The 18,551-nt window shown below is 50.4% G+C and overlaps 1 protein-coding gene across 1 annotated transcript in view; it reads right to left on the minus strand.

Moving 5' to 3' along the window:
- The window catches only part of HIP1 (huntingtin interacting protein 1), a 70,343-nt gene extending 57,164 nt beyond the window's left edge, over positions 1–13,179 (minus strand). Inside the window, exon 1 of the mRNA XM_029081956.1 lies at positions 13,053–13,179. Within this exon, the coding sequence (XP_028937789.1) occupies positions 13,053–13,172 (120 nt within the window). The 5' untranslated portion in view covers positions 13,173–13,179. The remainder of the gene's footprint in view (positions 1–13,052) is intronic.
- Positions 13,180–18,551: the final 5,372 nt, after the last annotated feature.

Below are 18,551 nucleotides of genomic sequence, written 5' to 3' on the forward strand. Positions count from 1 at the left end.
TCTTCTTGCCAGCGCCATGTGGTACCAAGCTGAACGAGACCTGTTAATCTTTATTGTTATTATTATTATGGTATTTGTTAAGGACTTACTAACAGGTCATGCACAGTTCTAAGTGCTGAGGTAGAGACAAGTTGATCAGGTCGGACTGTGAGCCCCATGTGGGAGAACTGACTATCTAGTATCTACCCCAATGCATAGTACACTGCTTGGCATATAGTAAGCACGTGAACACCACAGTTGTTATCATGGGGTTCACAGTTGAAGGAGGAGGGAGAACAGGTATTCAATTCCCATTTTACAGATGAGGAAACTAAGGCCCAGAGAAGTGAAGTGACTTGGCCAGGGACACCAACAAAGCAAGTGGCAAAGCTGGGGGTAGAACCCAGGTCCTCTGACTCCCAGGCTCGTGCTCTTTCCACTAGGCCACGGTGCATCTTTCTCACCAAATCAGGCATAGGGAAGCCTGGTCTGGGTTTCAGTCAGAAGCAGGGCATCGCTGAGTCTGATAACGCATTCTCAGCTTTTCTGCATAGTGGTTATTCAATTATACATTTGATGATTTGGATTACTCTGTTTGGAAATATTTTTCTGGCCTGCCTCTCCCTTTAGAGGATAGGATCCTTATAGACAGGGGGTGTATCACTTTGCTTCCCGAGTCATCAGTACAGTGCCCCTCACCCAGTGAGTGTTTAGTAAGTGCTCTTACTGATGGTACTTATTAAGTGCTCACTAAGTGCCAAGCACTATGTAATTGCTGGGTTAGATATGAAATGATAACATTCATAATGGTATTTGTTAAGCTCTTACTTTGTGCCAAACACTGTTTGAAACACTCGGGTATCGACATAGTATGTGTTTGGACAGAGTCCCTGTCCCACTAGGGACTCACAGTCTAGGGAGGAAGGAGTGGGATTTCAATGGGGATTTAAATAAAAATGGGGATTTTTACAGATGAGGAAACTAGGGCACAGAGAAGTTAAGTGACTTTCCCAGGGTTACCCAGCGGACACGTGGCGAAGCCAGGATTAGAACCAAGGTCCTCTGACTTCCAGGCCCAAGCTCTTCCACTAGGCCATACTGCTTCTCTGAATGGACACCGACCCTGCCCCTCATGAGGCTCTCGATCCAAGGAGAAAGGAGAACAGGTATTTCCTCCCCATTTGACAGATGTACCAACTGAGGCCCAGAGAGTTTGTGACTCGCCCAAGGTGTCACAGACTGGAACGTCACCGGAATAGGGCCAATTTGGGCCGGTCAGAGCCGCCCCGATCATCAACAGCTCCTGAGCACGGTTTCCCGGTCCTTGGCTGCCGCTGGCCAGAATTCCGCCCAACGGAGGGGAAGATATTTTTAAAAACGGGAAGCAGGGATTACCAAGAAAGGCTTGCAGGGAGAGCGCTAAACTGAGGAGCAGTCAGTCTGAGCTGTCCTGAAGTCAGAGGAAGCGCCGGCCTGCGAACAAGCCATCCGGAAAGACCCAACCCTGAGCTGGGAGGAGCCCATGTAGTCCAGCCTCTAACCTCCCCCCAGCTCCCAGCCTGGCTCAATCCCTCCCTGAAAGATTTCTCAACTCTCTCCACTCAGACATAGCATCATCAACAGAGTTCTTTAAATATCTCTTCGGGAAGGATATATTTAGCGATTGGCCCTTGAAATGGGCTTAATTTCCAACGGTAAAAATGTTCTTCGCTTCGAGAAAGGACGCCCTAGACCCCGGGCTTTGACCAAAAAAAATAAACCTTCCCAAAGTTCACTGTGTTCAAAGGGGCTAAGCAAGGAGCCGGGCTAATTGCTTTTCCTGGCGAGATACGTCTCCCTCGGCACCAGGAAAGGAAGGATTAACTAGCGGGACTGAGTGGGCTGAAATCACAGTGGAAGAGGGAGCAGGGGCAAGAGAGTTGATTCTCTGGTGTTTTGATCTCAATTCTTCGGCTGACTTGCCCAAGCCGAGTACAGAGGGCCTGGAGGTTTGGCCTTCCTCCGCGAGATCTTGACCCGCCGGGAGTTGGGAGAGTTACAGGAAAAGTAGCTAGAGCTCTCTGGCCAAAGGACCTGGATAAGTGCAAAAAATATGATTACAAGGCCTTTTAAAATGGATTTTCAACTGCTTTTGGCATGGCTATTTCAGGCCCGGTGAAGACTAACGGTTTCTAAAGGTGCTTTCCTGCCCGTGGAGCTACACTTCTTCTTTGTATTTCTTTATAACAACAATATAATAATGATAATGACTTTTTATTAGTATTTATTAAGCACTTACTATGTGCCAGGCACTGTACTAAGTGCCGGGGTAGAGACAAGCTAATCAGGTTGGACACAATCTGAGGCCCACATGGGGCTCACTGTCAATCCTCATTTTACAGATGAGGAAACTGAAGCACAGAGAGTCAAGTGACTTGCCCAAGATCACACAGCACCCAAGTGGTGGGCCTGGGATTAGAACTCAGGTTCTTCTGACTCTCAGGCATTCCTTGAATTTGGGCGGTGCTGTGATTTTCCAAAGCACTTTCATATTACTTATCGTTTTTGACTTCTCAGCATTTCGGAGAGGTAGGGAGAGGGGGGTATTATTATCCCCGCCTCTCCTTTTCGTTGTGGGCAGGGAACGTGTCTGTTTATTGTTGTACCGTACTCTCCCAGGTGCTTAGTACAGTGCTCTGAACACAGTAAGTGCTCAATAAATATAATTGAAAGAATGAACTCCCATTTTACAGTAGATGAAACTAAGGCAGAAAAGCCTTCGGTAAGCAGACAAGTGGCAGAAGTGGGACTTGAAGCCAGGCTCTCTGAGGCTCTTTCTACTACACCATGCTCAGACCTTGGGGGGTGGGGGATAATGGGGACCCAATCCCTCCCCACTCCATGGCCCCAGACTGAATTACCCCCTTTCCTGCCTGGTTACAGGGACCGGGTGGTGCAGCAGGGGCGGCTGGGATGATTGGAAATCTCACCTAGAGGCAGATAAGCTCTCCGGAGGTCCAGTTTCAGCGGAAGGGAAACGAGCTAAGAACCCAGCTGTCCGCCGCGTCCGGCATGAGAGGGAACAGGGGGCCGGGGGTGGCGCGGAGGGTCAGAAACGCAAGACCCCGTTCCAGGAGAGAACCTTCCGGAGCGGATAACGAGGCCCGCCCCTGGGAGCTGACCCTCGGCTCTAGCTCTCTGCACCATCTGGCTTATAGACGGTTAAATCTGAAGTGTAGGGAGGAGGAGAGGAGGGAGAATTTCTTTGGATGATAAATGAGGAGAGGAGGGAGAATTTCTTTGGATCATGACAATAATAACTGTGGTATCAGTTAAGCATTTACTGTATGCCAGGCACTGTACTAAGCTCTGGGGTGGATAGAAGCAAATTGGGTTGGACAGAGTCCCTGTCCCACATGGGGTTCACAGTCTTAATCCCCATTTTCCAGATGAGGTAACTGAGGCCCAGAGAAGTGAAGCGATTTGCCCTAAGACACACAGCAGACAAGTGGTGCAGCCAGGATTAGATCAGGGGTCCTTCTGACTCCCGGGCCGGGCTCTATCCACTAGACTACACTCTCAGTCTCTGCCTTTGAGAACCCCTTCCCCCGCCCGGCCCCGTTCTCCCTCATCTCTCCATGAGGCTCGACCCCTTCCCCTCTCCTTTGCTGACCCGGGAAGCTGGATCCTTCCTCTCCATTCAGGGCCACCAGGCAGGGATCAGGGCCTCTCTGATGGGCACCAGATGAGTCGATACCACCCCCTGCCTGGCATGCTTGAGGATTTGTCAGATCCGGCTCCCTCCACCCTCAGGATGGCTGAACTGCTCTCGCCCTTCCTCCACCCCTGATCCAATCAATTAATGGTGTTTATTGAGCACCCACTAGGAACAGAGTGCTGTACTTTTTTTCATGGTATTTGTTAAGCGTTTACTATGTGCTAGGCACTGTACTAAATGCTGGGATAGGTACAAGCTTACAGCTTGGACACGGTCCATGTCCTACATGGGGCTCAGTGTTAATCCCCATTTTATGGTTGAGGTAACTGAAGCCCAGAGGAGTGAAGTGCAGGTCACAAAGCAGTTCAGTGGCGGAGACGGAATTAGAACCTGGGTCCTTCTGACTCCTGGGCCTGTTTTCTATCCATTAGGCCATTAAGTGTTTGGGAGTGTACAATACAACCAAGTTGGTAGAGAGGATCCCTTCCCTCAAGGAGCTTACAATCTAATGATGCAAATCAGCCAAACCACTGGCTTTTGGGGGTGCTGGTGGTATGGCAGGGGTGTTACAGGACTCCCTCAAGCTCGATCCTGCTGCCAACCTCTCACCCATGTCCTGCCTCTGGCTCGGAATGCCCTTCTTCCTCATATCTGACAATGTCTCTTCCCCTCTTCGAACTCTTATTTAAAGCACATCTCCTCCAAGAGGCCTTCCCTGACTAAGCCCTCATTTCCTCTTTTCCCCCTCCCTTCTATGTCATCCAGCACCATACTTATGAACAAAACTATTATTTATATGTATAAATGCTTGTCTCCCCCTCTAAACTGTAAGCTCATTGTGGGCAGGGAATATATCTGTTATATTATGTTGTACTCTCTTAAGCGGTTAGTATCGTGCCCTGCGCACAGTATGTGCTCAATAAATACAATTGATTGATTGAGTTTTGGCACCTCTGGAAAAGCCAACTTTATGATTGGGAGCCAGAGGCCCTGGACCTTGGTGTGTCTGACTTAGGTGATCTCTGGCACCCCGACCTTGAGCCTTCACTTTTCCCACCTGCAGAGGAGGGACCATCCCTCACCAGGAAGTTGGGGTGACCAAAGAGATCGGATCCCCAAGTAAATCTATCTTATCCCGTTGGAAGCCTCCTCCCCCGCCCCCAAACCTGGCGGAAAAAGAAAAGTCAACGCCGAGTGTCTGCCTTCCATGCCATCACAACAGGGGACATCTTGTACCCAAGGATGACCCAGATGCAACCTCAACTACCTAACATACTGGCTCCCAGCCTCAGTTTCTCCATCTGCCCATGGAAGAGAAGACCTCCATTCTCCCAAGGATGTTGCTGAGCCAGAAGAACCTCTGCCTCCGGCTCGACAGGGATCATCCCGGAGAGGGGAGTGGGGGGAATCTCGTGGTGGAAATCTAACTCAAAGCAAGAAATGTCTCTGATCTTCCTTTCCCTTCGGCCGGGCCGGAACGAGAAGCACCTCGGATTCCCTTTCCTTTTCCGCTGCCAACAAGCAGGCGGTACCCGACATCTGGAGGGGCGGGAAGACAGGAAGCTGCTGGCCTCCCTTGGGGAAATACTGAGCACCCCGGGGAGAGGTGAGGCAGACAGAGGCGGGGCCTAGCACCTTCCCACTCCCAAGTGGCACCCGTCCAGGATGTTAGTTATTTCTGATGCCCCGGGGTGGTTGGCTGGATGCCCAACACTGAGATGCCAGGTTACCCCCGAGGCAGTTGTAGGGGCAATGGGGCAATTACTCAAGACTCCCGACCAGAGAAGCAGCATAGAAGAAAGAGCGGGGGCCTACGAGTCGGCGGACCTAGCTTTTAATCCCGGTTCCGCCACTTGTCTGCTGTGTGGCCTTGGGCAAGTCACTTCACTTCTTTGTGCCTCCGTTCTCTCATCTATAAAACTGGGATACAACACCTGTTCTCCCTCTTACTTAGACCGTCAGCCCCAAGTGGGACCTGATTATGTTGTATCTGTGCCAGTGCTCAGTACGGTGCTTGGCACAGAGTAAGTGCTTAACAAATACCACGATTATTATAATTTTTGGGGAGTCCCAATATTTTATGCCAAGGGCCCTTTCTGTATGCCAAATAAGTGCTAGAAATTCACTTGGGAGGTGTGTGCCTAAATTTCCCTTCTCTTCTTGCCCTTCAGTGTTGCTACTTCTCCATTCTTTGACTTGCTGCCTCTAAATATATTCTCTCTTGTCCTTCTGTTCCCCTTCCTCAAATCGCCCCTCTATCTTACCCTCGCTTCCCAGATACACTTTCCGGCCCGGAGGATCACCTCCGACCCCAACCTTTCCCGACAGCCCCAGGAGCTACTGAGGGCCAGTGGTGAGCCATAGAGTGCTCTGCACCCAGTAAACGCTCAACGAATCCATTAGCTGACTGATCGACCGATTCCGGGGCGTACTCTGGGAGAGGCTTCTCTTTGGACTTGGCAGGCAGCGGGGAGCCGGCGGATTTTGTTCCTTCCACGGACTCCTTCCCCGGTTCCAGAAGGGGGCTTCTCTCCCAGCTGGTGGGCTGCCTCTCCGCTTTAGCCCCCATCCCAGTTCTGGATGTGGGATGGACAAGGGTTCCTTCCCTGGCTTTGGGGACCACACTTGGGGACCACAGGCTAGGGCAGAAATGTGAGCAAGGGAGGGATGGATAACCTTCTGGTGCCACCTAGGGGCACCTCAACATTTAGGCCCGTGACAGGAGCAGAGTCTGGGTTTGCAGGTAGCTGTGGGTGCGAGTAATAATAATAATAATAATAATAATAATGTTGGTATTTGTTAAGCGCTTACTATGTGCAGAGCACTGTTAGGGGTAGATACAGGGTAATCAGGTTGTCCCACGTGAGGCTCACGGTCTTCATCCCCATTTTACAGATGAGGGAACTGAGGCACAGAGAAGTTAAGTGACTTGCCCACAGTCACACAGCTGACAAGGGGCATAGCTGGGATTCGAACCCATGACCCCTGACTCCCAGGACCGGGCTCTTTCCACTGAGCCATGCTGCTTCTCTGGGTATATCACCACAGCTGCAATCTCAGCTTCTGCTGTCCCAAGAAACTCTGGGCAGGGAGGGAGAGGGAAATCAGATGGGGTCAGGCCAGGAGACCCACCGTTCCAAGCCCGGGTGCTTCCTGAAGTCCCTCAGGTAGGCAGGACAATTGGGGAATGGGGGTGGAGGGAGTAGAGGGTAGTATGGGCTGGACCACAGCGTCCCAAGACAGATCAGACCCTCCCTCTTCCCACGCCCCTACCAAGCCCAATCTGCCCACCTGAGGATCTTGCAGCACCGGAGAGGCCTCTCCAGGGTACCTGGGAACTCATCTCAGAGAGAATCTGGTTTCTTGGGGCACGGACAGTGGCTCTTTCAGCCTCAGAGGCTCTGACACAGGGCCATGGTCTTCAGGGGAGGGAGGAGAGAAGAAGGGGGCACCTGTGATCATTCTAAATGTTTCTATGATTTGTAATACCTTGAATTTCTCCCGTGCTTTCCTTTTTCCCAAAGCACTTTTGCGGCAATGATTTTCCTTCAACCTCACAACTTCATCCTCGCTACTCTCCTGCATCCCAGCACACTCCACTCTTCTAATGCCAAGCTACTCACTGAGCCTCGATCTCACCCTTGCCTGTCTCGCCGCTGAGCCCTCGCCCCTGTCCTGCCTCTGGCCTGGAATGCCCTCCTCCTCCTCAAATCTGACAATTACTCTTCTCTCCTTCAAAGCCTTATTGAGAGCATATCTCCTCTATGAGGCCTTCCCTGACTAAGCCCTGCCTTTCCTCTTCTCCCACTCCCTTCTGCATCACCCTGACGTGCTCCATTTGTTCTGCCCCCCATCTCAGCCCCACAGCACTTACGTACATACATGCTATTGATTTATTTGCACTGTTGTCTGTCTCTCCCCACAGACTGTAAGCTCACTGTGGACAGAGAATGTGTCTGCTCTATTGTTCTATTGTCCTCTCCCAAGCATACAGTACAGTGCTCTGCACACAGTAAGCGCTCAATAAATACGGTTGATTGACTGTCACAGAGAGAGCTCCAGGGAACGGTCTGGACTCTTCGGCTCCAGCCGGGACAGGGCCTGGGCAAACCTGTTACATCAGTTCCATCTGAATCTGTGACCTATGCACTTGGATCGGTGACCTTTGGGCATTTGATATTCACCCCCTGAGCTTGTGTTCAGATCCATAAATTATATATCGTAAATTATTTTTTCATATTAATGTCTGTCTCTCCCTCTAGCCCTTAACCTCTGGGTGGCCAAGAAATGTGCCTACCAACTCAGTTGTACTGAACTCTCCCAAGTGCTTAGTACAGTGCTCTGCACACAGTAAGCGTTCAATAGATGTCGATGATGAGGCTACTGTTCTCAGGTTACCTGGCGTGGGCATTTGGTAAATGGAAAATTCAGGGGAAATCCTACTATAATAAAGACCTTTTCAGTCCAGGACTTGCTATTCAAGGCTCATCATGCTGCCCTTAGCTACTCTCCATTTTGACCACTTTATGATCACTCCTAAAACCAGACATGGTGAAAAATGGCCCTGAACCTACTAATAGAAACCAGTTGCCGATCCTCATCTGGAAGGTTGTTTTTTTTTTAACGGTGTTTGCTAAGGGTTTACGATGTGCCAGGCACTGTACTAAGCACGGGGTAGGTACAAGCTAATAGTGTCCCACATGGGGCTCACAATCTTAATCCTCATTTTATAGATGAACTGAGGCACAGAGAGGTTAAGTGACTGTCCAAGGTCACACGGCAGACAAGTGGCCGAGCCGGAATTGGAACACAGGTCCTTCTGACTCCCAGGCCCGTGCCCACTAGACCGTAGTGTTTTTCAGATGACCTCCGGGAATAGGACCTCTGCCCTCTGGGATTGGAGCCAGTCCCCAGTAGGGTGGAGAAAGTCTCCACCTCATCGGGATCCGTCTAACCTCTCCCACTGAGCAGGAACCACCACCGGCCTCGGGGGTGGTCATATGGTCGGGAGAAGAATTTCCTAAGGCAGGCCTGCCCAGCTGGCAAGCAGTCCTCAGTTTCCCCACTCAGTAAGACGAACAGAGGAAGCAGGGCGAGCGACCCCACCCAGGGCCCCCTGGCAGCAAACTCTGCCATAATTCCATTTTAGGGGCATTAATAATTCAGTGCTTCTTCCGAGAGGTCGACCCCAAAGCCACTCTTAAGGCTCTGAGGACCGGAATCGACTCAATCAACCGGTACATTACCACGGGCAGAAAGATAACATCAAGGAAATCTAGGAGGTGACTGAAATCGACAAGCGTTTCCTGAGATAAGCAGCTTTGAAAAAGTCTTCGAAAAAGTCAGCAAACACTCCGTTGCTGATGGATTTGTTCATTCAGTTCTATTTATTGAGCACTTACTGTGTGCAGAGCACTGTACTAAGCGCTTGGAAAGTACAATTCAGCAACAAATAACGTCAAGGAACTCTGAGGAGCAGCATGGCCTAGTGGATAGAGCACAGGCCTGGGAGTCAGAAGGACCTGGGTGCTAATTCTGGTTCTGCCACTTGTCTGCTGTGGGATCTTGGGCAAGTCACCTCACTTCTCTGGGCCTCGGTTACCTCATCTGTAAAATGGGGATTGTGAGTCCTGTGTGGGACAGGGACTGTGTCCAACCTGATTAGCTTGTATCTACCCCAGTGCTCATAGAGTGCCTGGCACATAGTAAGTGCTTAAGAAATACCATCAATTTTTTTAAAAAGAAAAAATCTATAAGGTGACTGAAATGGACTCAGCAGTCCCTGAAACAAGCCAGACAGAAAACTTTCAAACATGTCAACAAACACTTCTGTCGGCCTCCCTAGCAGGATTGGCATTACCACCTTCTCCTACCCAACCTATAACTGCAACTGCGTCCCTGCTCTCCAAACTCTAGTTAGGAGACTAAACCAATCATTGCCAATCCTTTTAGGGCGTCATGCCACTCGGCAACGAGGCAGGGGAAGAGGGTGGGATATGGGCTGGGAGCCCTGGCCGTAATGAGCCTGTCGCCATCCGTCTGCCCCTCTGGGCTCCGAGGCTGTCACCTCTGCCTTGACTTCCATTGGAGCCTTTCCCTCACCTCCCCTGTGCCCGTATGCTGTTTCTGTGACCTGAAAGAATCTAGAACATAACTTTAAGGCAAAACTGGGTTTGCTTTACACTGATTCATTTCACGCTCTTTTCCCAGAATTCAACTCCAGGCCAAAGGATAGTTTTTTTATTGGTGTGAAGAGGAGGAAGAAGACTGGATTAAACCGGTAATTTACTGGTGTCGCTTCCACTATAATCACCTTTCCTGGTCTCTTTTTGTTAAACTGTAACCCCACAGGGAAGGGGCTGTGTTTTCTTCAAGCTACTGAAGGTCAAATGTAAATGACAAACAAATATGAATTGCTAATGAAATAGAAATGTCCTGAGTAAAGTGACATAATCAATTGTAAAATTCCAGAGGACCTTTCCCCTCTCCTTCCCCTCCCTCAACCCCCAGCCTTGAGGAACTGGGATGGGCTTCCAGCAGCAGCAGCTTAACAGGCCTAGGGAGGATATCCGACTACTTCCGAGAAGTTATTTTCATCTGCCTAATGGGTTAAAGTTTTTTAAGCTTGTTTCCAGGTTGCTCTGAAAACCTGGCATGGGCTCCCTTTGAATTGCTTTCAATTCTTTACCTTTTTTCCGGGGAAAAAAACCCCACCACATCCAAACTGGAAAATCCTGGGGTTCCCAAACCTGCCCTTCTAACCAGCAGTAAAGCAGCTCGTGCCAGCTCGACTTAACTGCAGCGGAAAGAATCGCCAAACATTTCAAAACTGTCGGCCCTCCATTCTAGATGGTCTGATACACCAACTCAGTACCAGCTGCCCAGAGAGGGGGGGAATTCAGTGATAATCACCCATTTCCTCTCTGGAGACCCCAGTGCACAATTAGTCCGCAGTTCTGGTTCACACTACCCAGCTTCGCCCATCCAGGGTGTGGGAGGGGATCGTTGGGGGGCTTGCAGACCACCTGGTAGAAACTTTATCCCCTTCACACGGTTCAACTGGGGGCAAATCTCGGTCTTGTTCTCCCCTCCGGCTCTGTCCAAGCAAGGCCCAGTGTCTCTTAGATAAGAAATAGGTTTCGACATATGGGATGTTTGGCTCGGGCTGTGCCAGACCCCAAGCCGCTGTTAATAAATCCCACGCCTATCTATTATGCTTTAGGTAATGAACAAACGCTGCCAATCAGAGCATTTCAATCTGAAAGGCCTCTTTGTAGCTAATGCCCCACAAGGCTTCTCCTTCTGCTTTCTCCACGCCCTCCAAGATGCCCTCTTCTATGCCCACGCTGGCGCCATCTGTAACATTTTACCTCCCTTTTGCGAAGATTCTCTGCTTCCTCCTTCATTTCCCCTGTGCCCTCTAGATTTCTGGCTAACCCCACCCTTTTCCTTTGTGGCTAATCTCTTTCCTGTTCTCCCTTCCCCTTTTCCTTCTCACATTATCTCCTTTCCTGTCCAGTTTCCCCCCGATTTCTTTACCCTATAAACCTGCTTCGGTGTGCAATCAGGCCCTCCCGGGATACTCCTTCCATTCTCTCTAGACTGGGAACGTGTCTACCAACTCTGGTGCACTGTACTCTCTTAAGCGCTTGGTAGAGCACTCCGCACACAGTAACGTGTCCGATAAAAACCAACGATGGGTTCTGCCTTCCTTAAATCTCAAATGGTACCTCTTCCTTACCCCCTTTTCTTCTCGGTGACGCTGATACCTCGCTCCCCATCTAGCACAACTCAAACCCCTGACTTTTCCACCCAAGGTTCTCAAGGGCTTTCTTATTCCTTTGTGATGTTTGCTTCTGCACTCGCCCCCTGCCTCAACAAGCATTTTCCTCATTTTTTGTTTTAATAATATTAAAGTGCTAGTATGTGCCAGGCACTAGAGTAGATTCATCCTAATCACGTTGGACACAGTCCCTGTCCCACATGGGATCACTGTCTTGATTCCCTTTTTACAGATGAGGTCACTGTGACTCAGAGAAGTGAAATGACTTGCCCATGCTCACACAGCAGACAAGGCAGGATTAGAACTCAGGCCCTCTGCCTCCCAGACCCGTGCTCCACCATCTCCTCTTAGATTCGTTCCCCGGCTAAAATCCCCCCCTTCCCCAAATCTCTTCCTTCCTTGGCAGTTCCCCAAGATAATAACTAATCATGGTATTAAGCGCTCACTATGTTCCTTCATTCATTCTTTCATTCAATCGTATTTCTTGAGCGCTTACTGTGTGCAGAGCACTGTACTAAGCGCTTAGAAGGTACAACACAGCAATGAAGAGAGACAAGCACCGTTCTAAGCGCTGGAACAAGGTAATTAGGTTGTCATTCACTCATTCATGCAAACGTATTTCTTGAGCGCTTAGTGTGCAGCTCACTGAGCTAAGTGCTTGGAAAGTACAACCCAGCAATAGAGACAAGCACTGTTCTAAGCGCTGGGACAAGGTAATCAGGTTATCATTCATTAATTCAGACGTATTTATTGAGCGCTTAATGTGTGCAGAGTACTGTGCTAAGCGCTGGGAAAGTACAACCCAGCGATAGAGACAAACACTGTTCTAAGCGCTGGAACAGGGTAATCAGGTTGTCATTCAGTCATTCATTCAAACGTATTTATTGCGGGCTGTGTGCAGAGCACTGTGCTAAGCGCTGGGAAAGTACAACACAGCCCTAGAGACCAGAACTGGAACAAGGTAATCAGGTTGTCATTCAGTCATTCATTCACACGTACTTATTGAGCGCTTAGTGTGGGCAGGACACTGTACTAAGCGCTTGGAAAGTACAATTCGGCAACGAACAAATCGTCCCGGGTGACGCTCACAGTCTCCATCCCCTTTTTCCGGCCGAGGTCCGAGTCCCGGCGAAGTGAAATGACTGGCCCAAGGTCACCCAGCATTCATTCATTCATTCAGTCGCACTTATTGGGCGCTTACTATGTGCAGAGCACTGTCCTGAGCGCTTGGAATGGCCAGAGACCACCCCTGCCCAATAACGGGCTCGCGGCCGACGAGCGGCGGAGGCGGGATTGGAACCCAGATCCCTCTGCCTCCCAGGCCCGGGTTTTCTCCTTTCCACCGAGCCCCGCTCCGAGATTCATTCCTTAGTATTTCCTGAGCGCCGACGGGGTGCGAAGCACCGGACTGAGCGTTTGGAGAGGACCATTGGGGAGCAGAGCGAGATGGTCCCGGTCCCCCGCAGAGTTCACCCCCATCCCTCCGGACCCGCTAAGAAGCGAGCGGCGCTTGTCGGAGGGTCCCACCGCTTTCCGACCCCCGGATTTCGGTGTCCCGGGCATCTCCCCTCCCCGCCGGCCGCGGGCGCCCACCTGGGTCCTCTCGAAGCCGTCCCGTTCGGCCGCCTCCGGGCCCCCGCCCGCCCCGCGCCGGCCGAGCACCTTGGGCAGCGGGTTGGGCACCTGCTTCATGGAGCCGCTCACCCGCTCCATCGCACCCGCGCCGCCGCCGCCGCCGCCGCCGCTGCAGCCCCCCGAGCCCCCGCGGACCCGCCCCTCCGGGGCTAACCGACCCGCCCCGGACTCCCATTGGTCGTCCGGCCCGTCCGTCACGCCCACGCCACGCCCCCGGGGATAATGGACCCGCCCACGGCTTCCCATTGGTCGTCGAGCCCGTCCATCCCCGCCCCCGTCGCTAAGGGACCACAGCCCCGGCCTCCCATTGGTCGTCGGGCCCGTCCATCCCGCCCCCGCCACGCCCCCGTTGAGGATGGCCCCGCCCCGGCTTCCCATTGGTCCTCGAGATCGTCCATCCCGCCCCCGTCGCTAAGGGACCCCCCCACCCCGGCCTTCCATTGGTCGTCGAGCCCGTCCATCCCGCCCCCCGCCACGCCCCCGTTGATAATGGCCCCGCCCCCGGGACCGTCCCTCCCGCCCCCGTCGCTAAGGGACCCCCTCCCCGGCCTCCTATTGGTCGTCGAGCCCGTCCATCCCGCCCCTGCCACGCCTCCGTTGATAATGGCCCCGCCCCGGCTTCCCATTGGTCGCCGAACCCGTCCCTCCCGTCCTCGTCGCTAAGGGACGCCCGTCTCAGCCTCCCATTGGTCGTCGAGCCCGTCCATCCCGCCCCCCCCGCCACGCCCCCGTGGCCCCGCCCTCGGGTTCCCATTGGTCGTCTATCTCGTCCCTCCCGCCCCCGTCGCTAAGGGACCCCCCCCATTTTGGCCTCCCATTGGCCGTCGAGCCCGTCCATCTCGTCCCCGGTAAGCCCTGATTGGCCTGATTGGCCTCGCCCACAGTGGCCTCGCGCCTTGGAGGCGGGAAGCGGGCGTCGTGGCTCGTGCTGGCGGCCCAGCGTGTTGGGCCAAGGCAGCCCGGCCTCCGACTTCCAATTCATTCGATTCAATCGTTTTCTGGAAAGCTTACTGTGTGCAGAGCACTGTACTGAGCGCTAATAAACAGTGACAAGCCCTGCCCACAAAGACTTCTGGGCCTCAGGCTCCCCTCAGCGGGAGACCCGATCCCCAATTCCACTTCCCACTGACCTGCCAACCTGCAGAAAGGGGCTTTGCCCTTCCTCCCTCAGTTTATCCCTCGCTAATCAATCAATCAGTCAATGATATTGATTATGATTCCTATCTAGTGCCCATCGAGTCATTTCCTTCACTTAGTACAGCGCTCAAGCACTTAGTACAGTGCTCTGCACATAGTAAGCGCTCAATAAATACCATTCGTATCATGGAAAGAGCCCGGGCTTGGGAGGCAGAAGTCATGGGTTCGAATCCCGGCTCTGCCGCTTGTCAGCTGTGTGACTGTGGGCAAGTCACTTCACTTCTCTGGGCCTCAGTTACCTCATCTGTCAAATGGGGATGAAGACTGGGAGCCTCACGTGGTATAACCTGATGACCCTGTATCTACCCCAGTGCTTAGAACAGTGCTCTGCACATAGTAAGCGCTTAACAAATACCAACATTATTATTACTATTACTATTGAATAAATTTCCGATTCATAGAGGCTCTATGGATCTATTTTCTGCCATAAACCATAATCTTCTTAACGGTTCTTCCGTTATCATTGTTATGGCTCCTACCCGTCTAGCTGCCGGTCTGCCCTGTCCACCTTTTCCCTGGACCTTTCCTAGAATTAGTGTCTTCTCCGGAGAATCCACTCATTCATTCATTCAATCGTATTTATTGAACGTTTACTGTGTGCAGAGCACTGTCCTAAGCACTTGGAAAGTGCAGTTCGGCCACAGAGACAATCCCTACCCACAGCGGGCTCACAGTCTAGGAGGGGGAGACAGACAACAAAACATAACAAGTAGACAGATATCAGTAGCATCAAAATAGAAAAATAGAATTATAGATATATACATATCATTAAAAAATAGACTAATAAATACGCACAAATACACACATGTTCTGTGGGTCGGGGAAGTGGGTAGAGCAGAGGAAGGGAGTCGGGGCAATGGGGAAGGGAGGAGGAGCAGAGGAAAAGGGGGCTCAGTCTGGGAAGGTCTCCTGGAGGAGGTGAGCTCTCAGTAGGCCTTTGAAGGGGAGGGGTCCTCCTGATTATGTGTCCAAAATATACTAGTCTAAATCGAGTCATTTGGCCTTCCAAAGACCACTTTGGTTTAATTTGTTCATAAATCCATTTGTTTGGGTTTCGGTCAGTCCATGATATTCGCAAAAGCCTCCTCCAACTCCACATTTCAAAAGAATCGATGTTCTTTCTAGCCTGTTTTTTCACTGTCCAACTAAAAATAAGGTATATTTATTTTGCGCAGCTGCCCTGGGAGTTAGTTCCCTAATAGTTTTTCCCACAATGCAGAAGGGAAACTGAGGAAAACAGAGAAGTTGTCATTACTGTTCCCATCTAAGGGTAAAGAAGTCCAGCAAACCTAGGCAGGCAGAGAATTCAGACATTTTGAGTCCCAGGTGGGTGAAAGAGAAACAAAAATGGTGCTGTTTTCCATGCTTAAATCAGAGTGCAGCATGGACTGGAAATTTGGAGATCGAGGTTCTAGTCACAGCTCTGTCACCTGCCTGCTCTTTGACCTAGGGCAAAACATTTAACTTTGCCGTGCCTCAGTTTCTTCATCTGTGTGTGGTATTTGTTAAGCGTTCACTATGTGCCAGGCACTCTACTAAGCACTGGGGTAGTTACAAGTTAGCTAGGTTGGACACAGTCCCTGACCCACATAGAGGTCACAGTCTTTAATTCCCATTTTCTAGATGAGGTAACTGAGGGACAGAGAAGTTAAGTGACTTGCCCAAGGTCACATAGAAGACAAGGGGGAGAGTCAGGACTAGAACCCAGGTCCTTCACACTCCCAGGCCTCTGCTGTAACCACTAGTCCATGCTGCTTTGCTGTAAAAGGGGAATAGGATACTTAATTCTCTCAGGCTGGGAGCCCCATGGAGACTGTGTGTGACCTGTTTATCTTGTGCCTACCCCAGCACTTAGCATAGTGTTTGGCACCTAGTAAGGGCTTAATAAATGCTATCTTTGTTAAATGAGCAGACAGAAAGGATGGGATGATTTGTACCCCTGGAGAACCTAGTAAATGCCTATGTATATCTGGGGGACCCAGAGGAGAAAAAGAGGAAGGGAAAGAGGAAAGGAGAAGGGACAAGTGGGAAAGAGATAGGGAAGGATATTAAGGGTGAAGCACTGTGTTCGGCTAAATAAAGGGTAAACATATTAGTCCCTGAATCGCAAGCAATAATAATAATGTTGGTATTTTTTAAGCGCTTACCATGTGCAGAGCACTGTTCTAAGCGCTGGGGTAGATACAGGGTAATCAGGTTGTCCCACGTGAGGCTCACAGTCTTAATCCCCATTTTACAGATGAGGTAACTGAGGCCCAGAGAAGTTAAATGAGTTGCCCACAGTCACAGAGCTGACAAGCGGCAGAGCCGGCATTCAAACCTATGACCTCTGACTCCCAAGCCCGTGCTCTTTCCACTGAGCCACGCTGCTTCACTCTAGATCTAAGATAATAAAGTAAAAACAAGTAGCACATCAATCAATCAATCAATAGTTTCACTGAGTGCCTACAGTGTGCAGTACACTGTATTAAGTGCTTGCAAAGCAATTCTTGGAGAGGGGAACCAGGGGTAAAGCAAAAGAGAGGGAGTTTGCAAATTTAATAGGTCTGACTTGCCTCTTTCCCCTTGTCCTAGCTTTGTGTGGTAAAGTCGCACTCCGAGAAGCCAGGAGGCCTCAGAGCAGCAATACAGGCTGGTCCACTGTTTTCCGGATGCACCTTGGGATGGCAGTAGGTTGATCACCCTCCTTGGACTCAGGTAGGAATCCAGGGGAAGCGGGAATAAAGTGAAGACTTGTTTTGAGTAGACTTGAGAGAAGCAGCGTGATAAAAATGTTGGTATTTGTTAAGCGCTTACTATGTGCAGAGCACTGTTCTAAGAGCTGGGGTAGATGCAGGGTAATCAGGTTGTCCCACTTGAGGCTCACGGTCCCGATCCCCACTTTACAGATGAGGTAACTGAGGCACAGAGAAGTTAAGTGACTTGCCCACAGTCACACAGCTGACAAGCGGCAGAGCCGGGATTCAAACCCATGACCTCTGACTCCCAAGCCCGTGCTCTTTCCACCGAGCCACGCTGCTTCTCTGTGATGTGGTGGATCAACCACCGCCTTGAGAAGCAGAGGACCTGGATTCTAATCCCAGTTCTGCCACTAAGCGCTTAACAAATATCGTTAAAAAAAAGTCTCATCCAACTGATGACACTGTAATCTTGGGTGGCAAGTCACTTAACTTCTCTGTGCCTCGGTTTCCTCCTCCGTAAAATGGCAGTTCTTCCCACTGGGAGCTGATTGTGGGAAAGGGTCTGCGTCTCGTCTAATTGCAGTGTGGCTGTCTCGGTGCTTGGCACATAGTAAGGACTCAATAGATGACATAACTATTATTGTAATCGAGCCAATGGCTGCACCTTAAGGTTATTGAGACTTCCTTTTCCTGCAAGACAAACACCATCAATAAAGTCTAGATCCAAAAAAAGACATCATTTCATATTGAAATAAAGATGGAATGATGAGTGTGAAACAAAGCATATTTGGGAACATTCATAAATTCGTTTGGGTCTCAACCTGGATTTTGAAGAGACATCAAAAGCAATAAATGACATAAAATGAGGATTTGATTCTACTTCCTCCTACTGAGACTGTGAGCCCTATGTGAGACAAGGACAGTATCCAAGCTGATTATCGTGTATCTACACTACTGCTTGGTATAGTGCATAGCACATAGTAAATACTTAAAAATAATAGTAGTACATAATAATAATAGTAACTGAGGTAGTTATTAAGCACTTACTATGTGCCAAGCATTGTTATAATTGCTAGAGTAGATACAAGATAATCAGGTTGGACACAGTCCCTGTCCCACATGGGGCTCACAGTCTTAATCCTCATTTTATGGATGAGGGAACCGAGGCACAGAGAAGTTCATTCATTCCTTCAATTGGATTTTTTGAGCACATACTCTGAGCGGAGCACTGTACTAGTCACTTGGGAGAGTCTAAAACAATGATAAATAGACACATTCCCTGCCCACAGTAAGCTTACAGTCTAGACGGGGTGCGGGGGAGACAGACATCAATACAAATAAATAAATTACAGATACATACATAAGTGCTGTGGAGCTGGGAGGGAGGAAGAGCAAGGGGAGCAAGGCAGGATGTCCCAGAAGGGAGAGGGAGAAGAGGATGGGGGAGCTTAGTCTGGGAAGGCCTCTTGGAGGAGATGTGCCTTCAATAAGGGTTTAAAGTGGGGTAGAGTGTCGGATTTGAAGTTAAGTGGCTTGCCCAAGGTCACGGAGCATGACATATTTGAAATTAGAAACTGCT

This window comes from Ornithorhynchus anatinus, chromosome 17 (assembly GCF_004115215.2).
Source record: "Ornithorhynchus anatinus isolate Pmale09 chromosome 17, mOrnAna1.pri.v4, whole genome shotgun sequence".
Classification (NCBI taxonomy): domain Eukaryota; kingdom Metazoa; phylum Chordata; class Mammalia; order Monotremata; family Ornithorhynchidae; genus Ornithorhynchus; species Ornithorhynchus anatinus.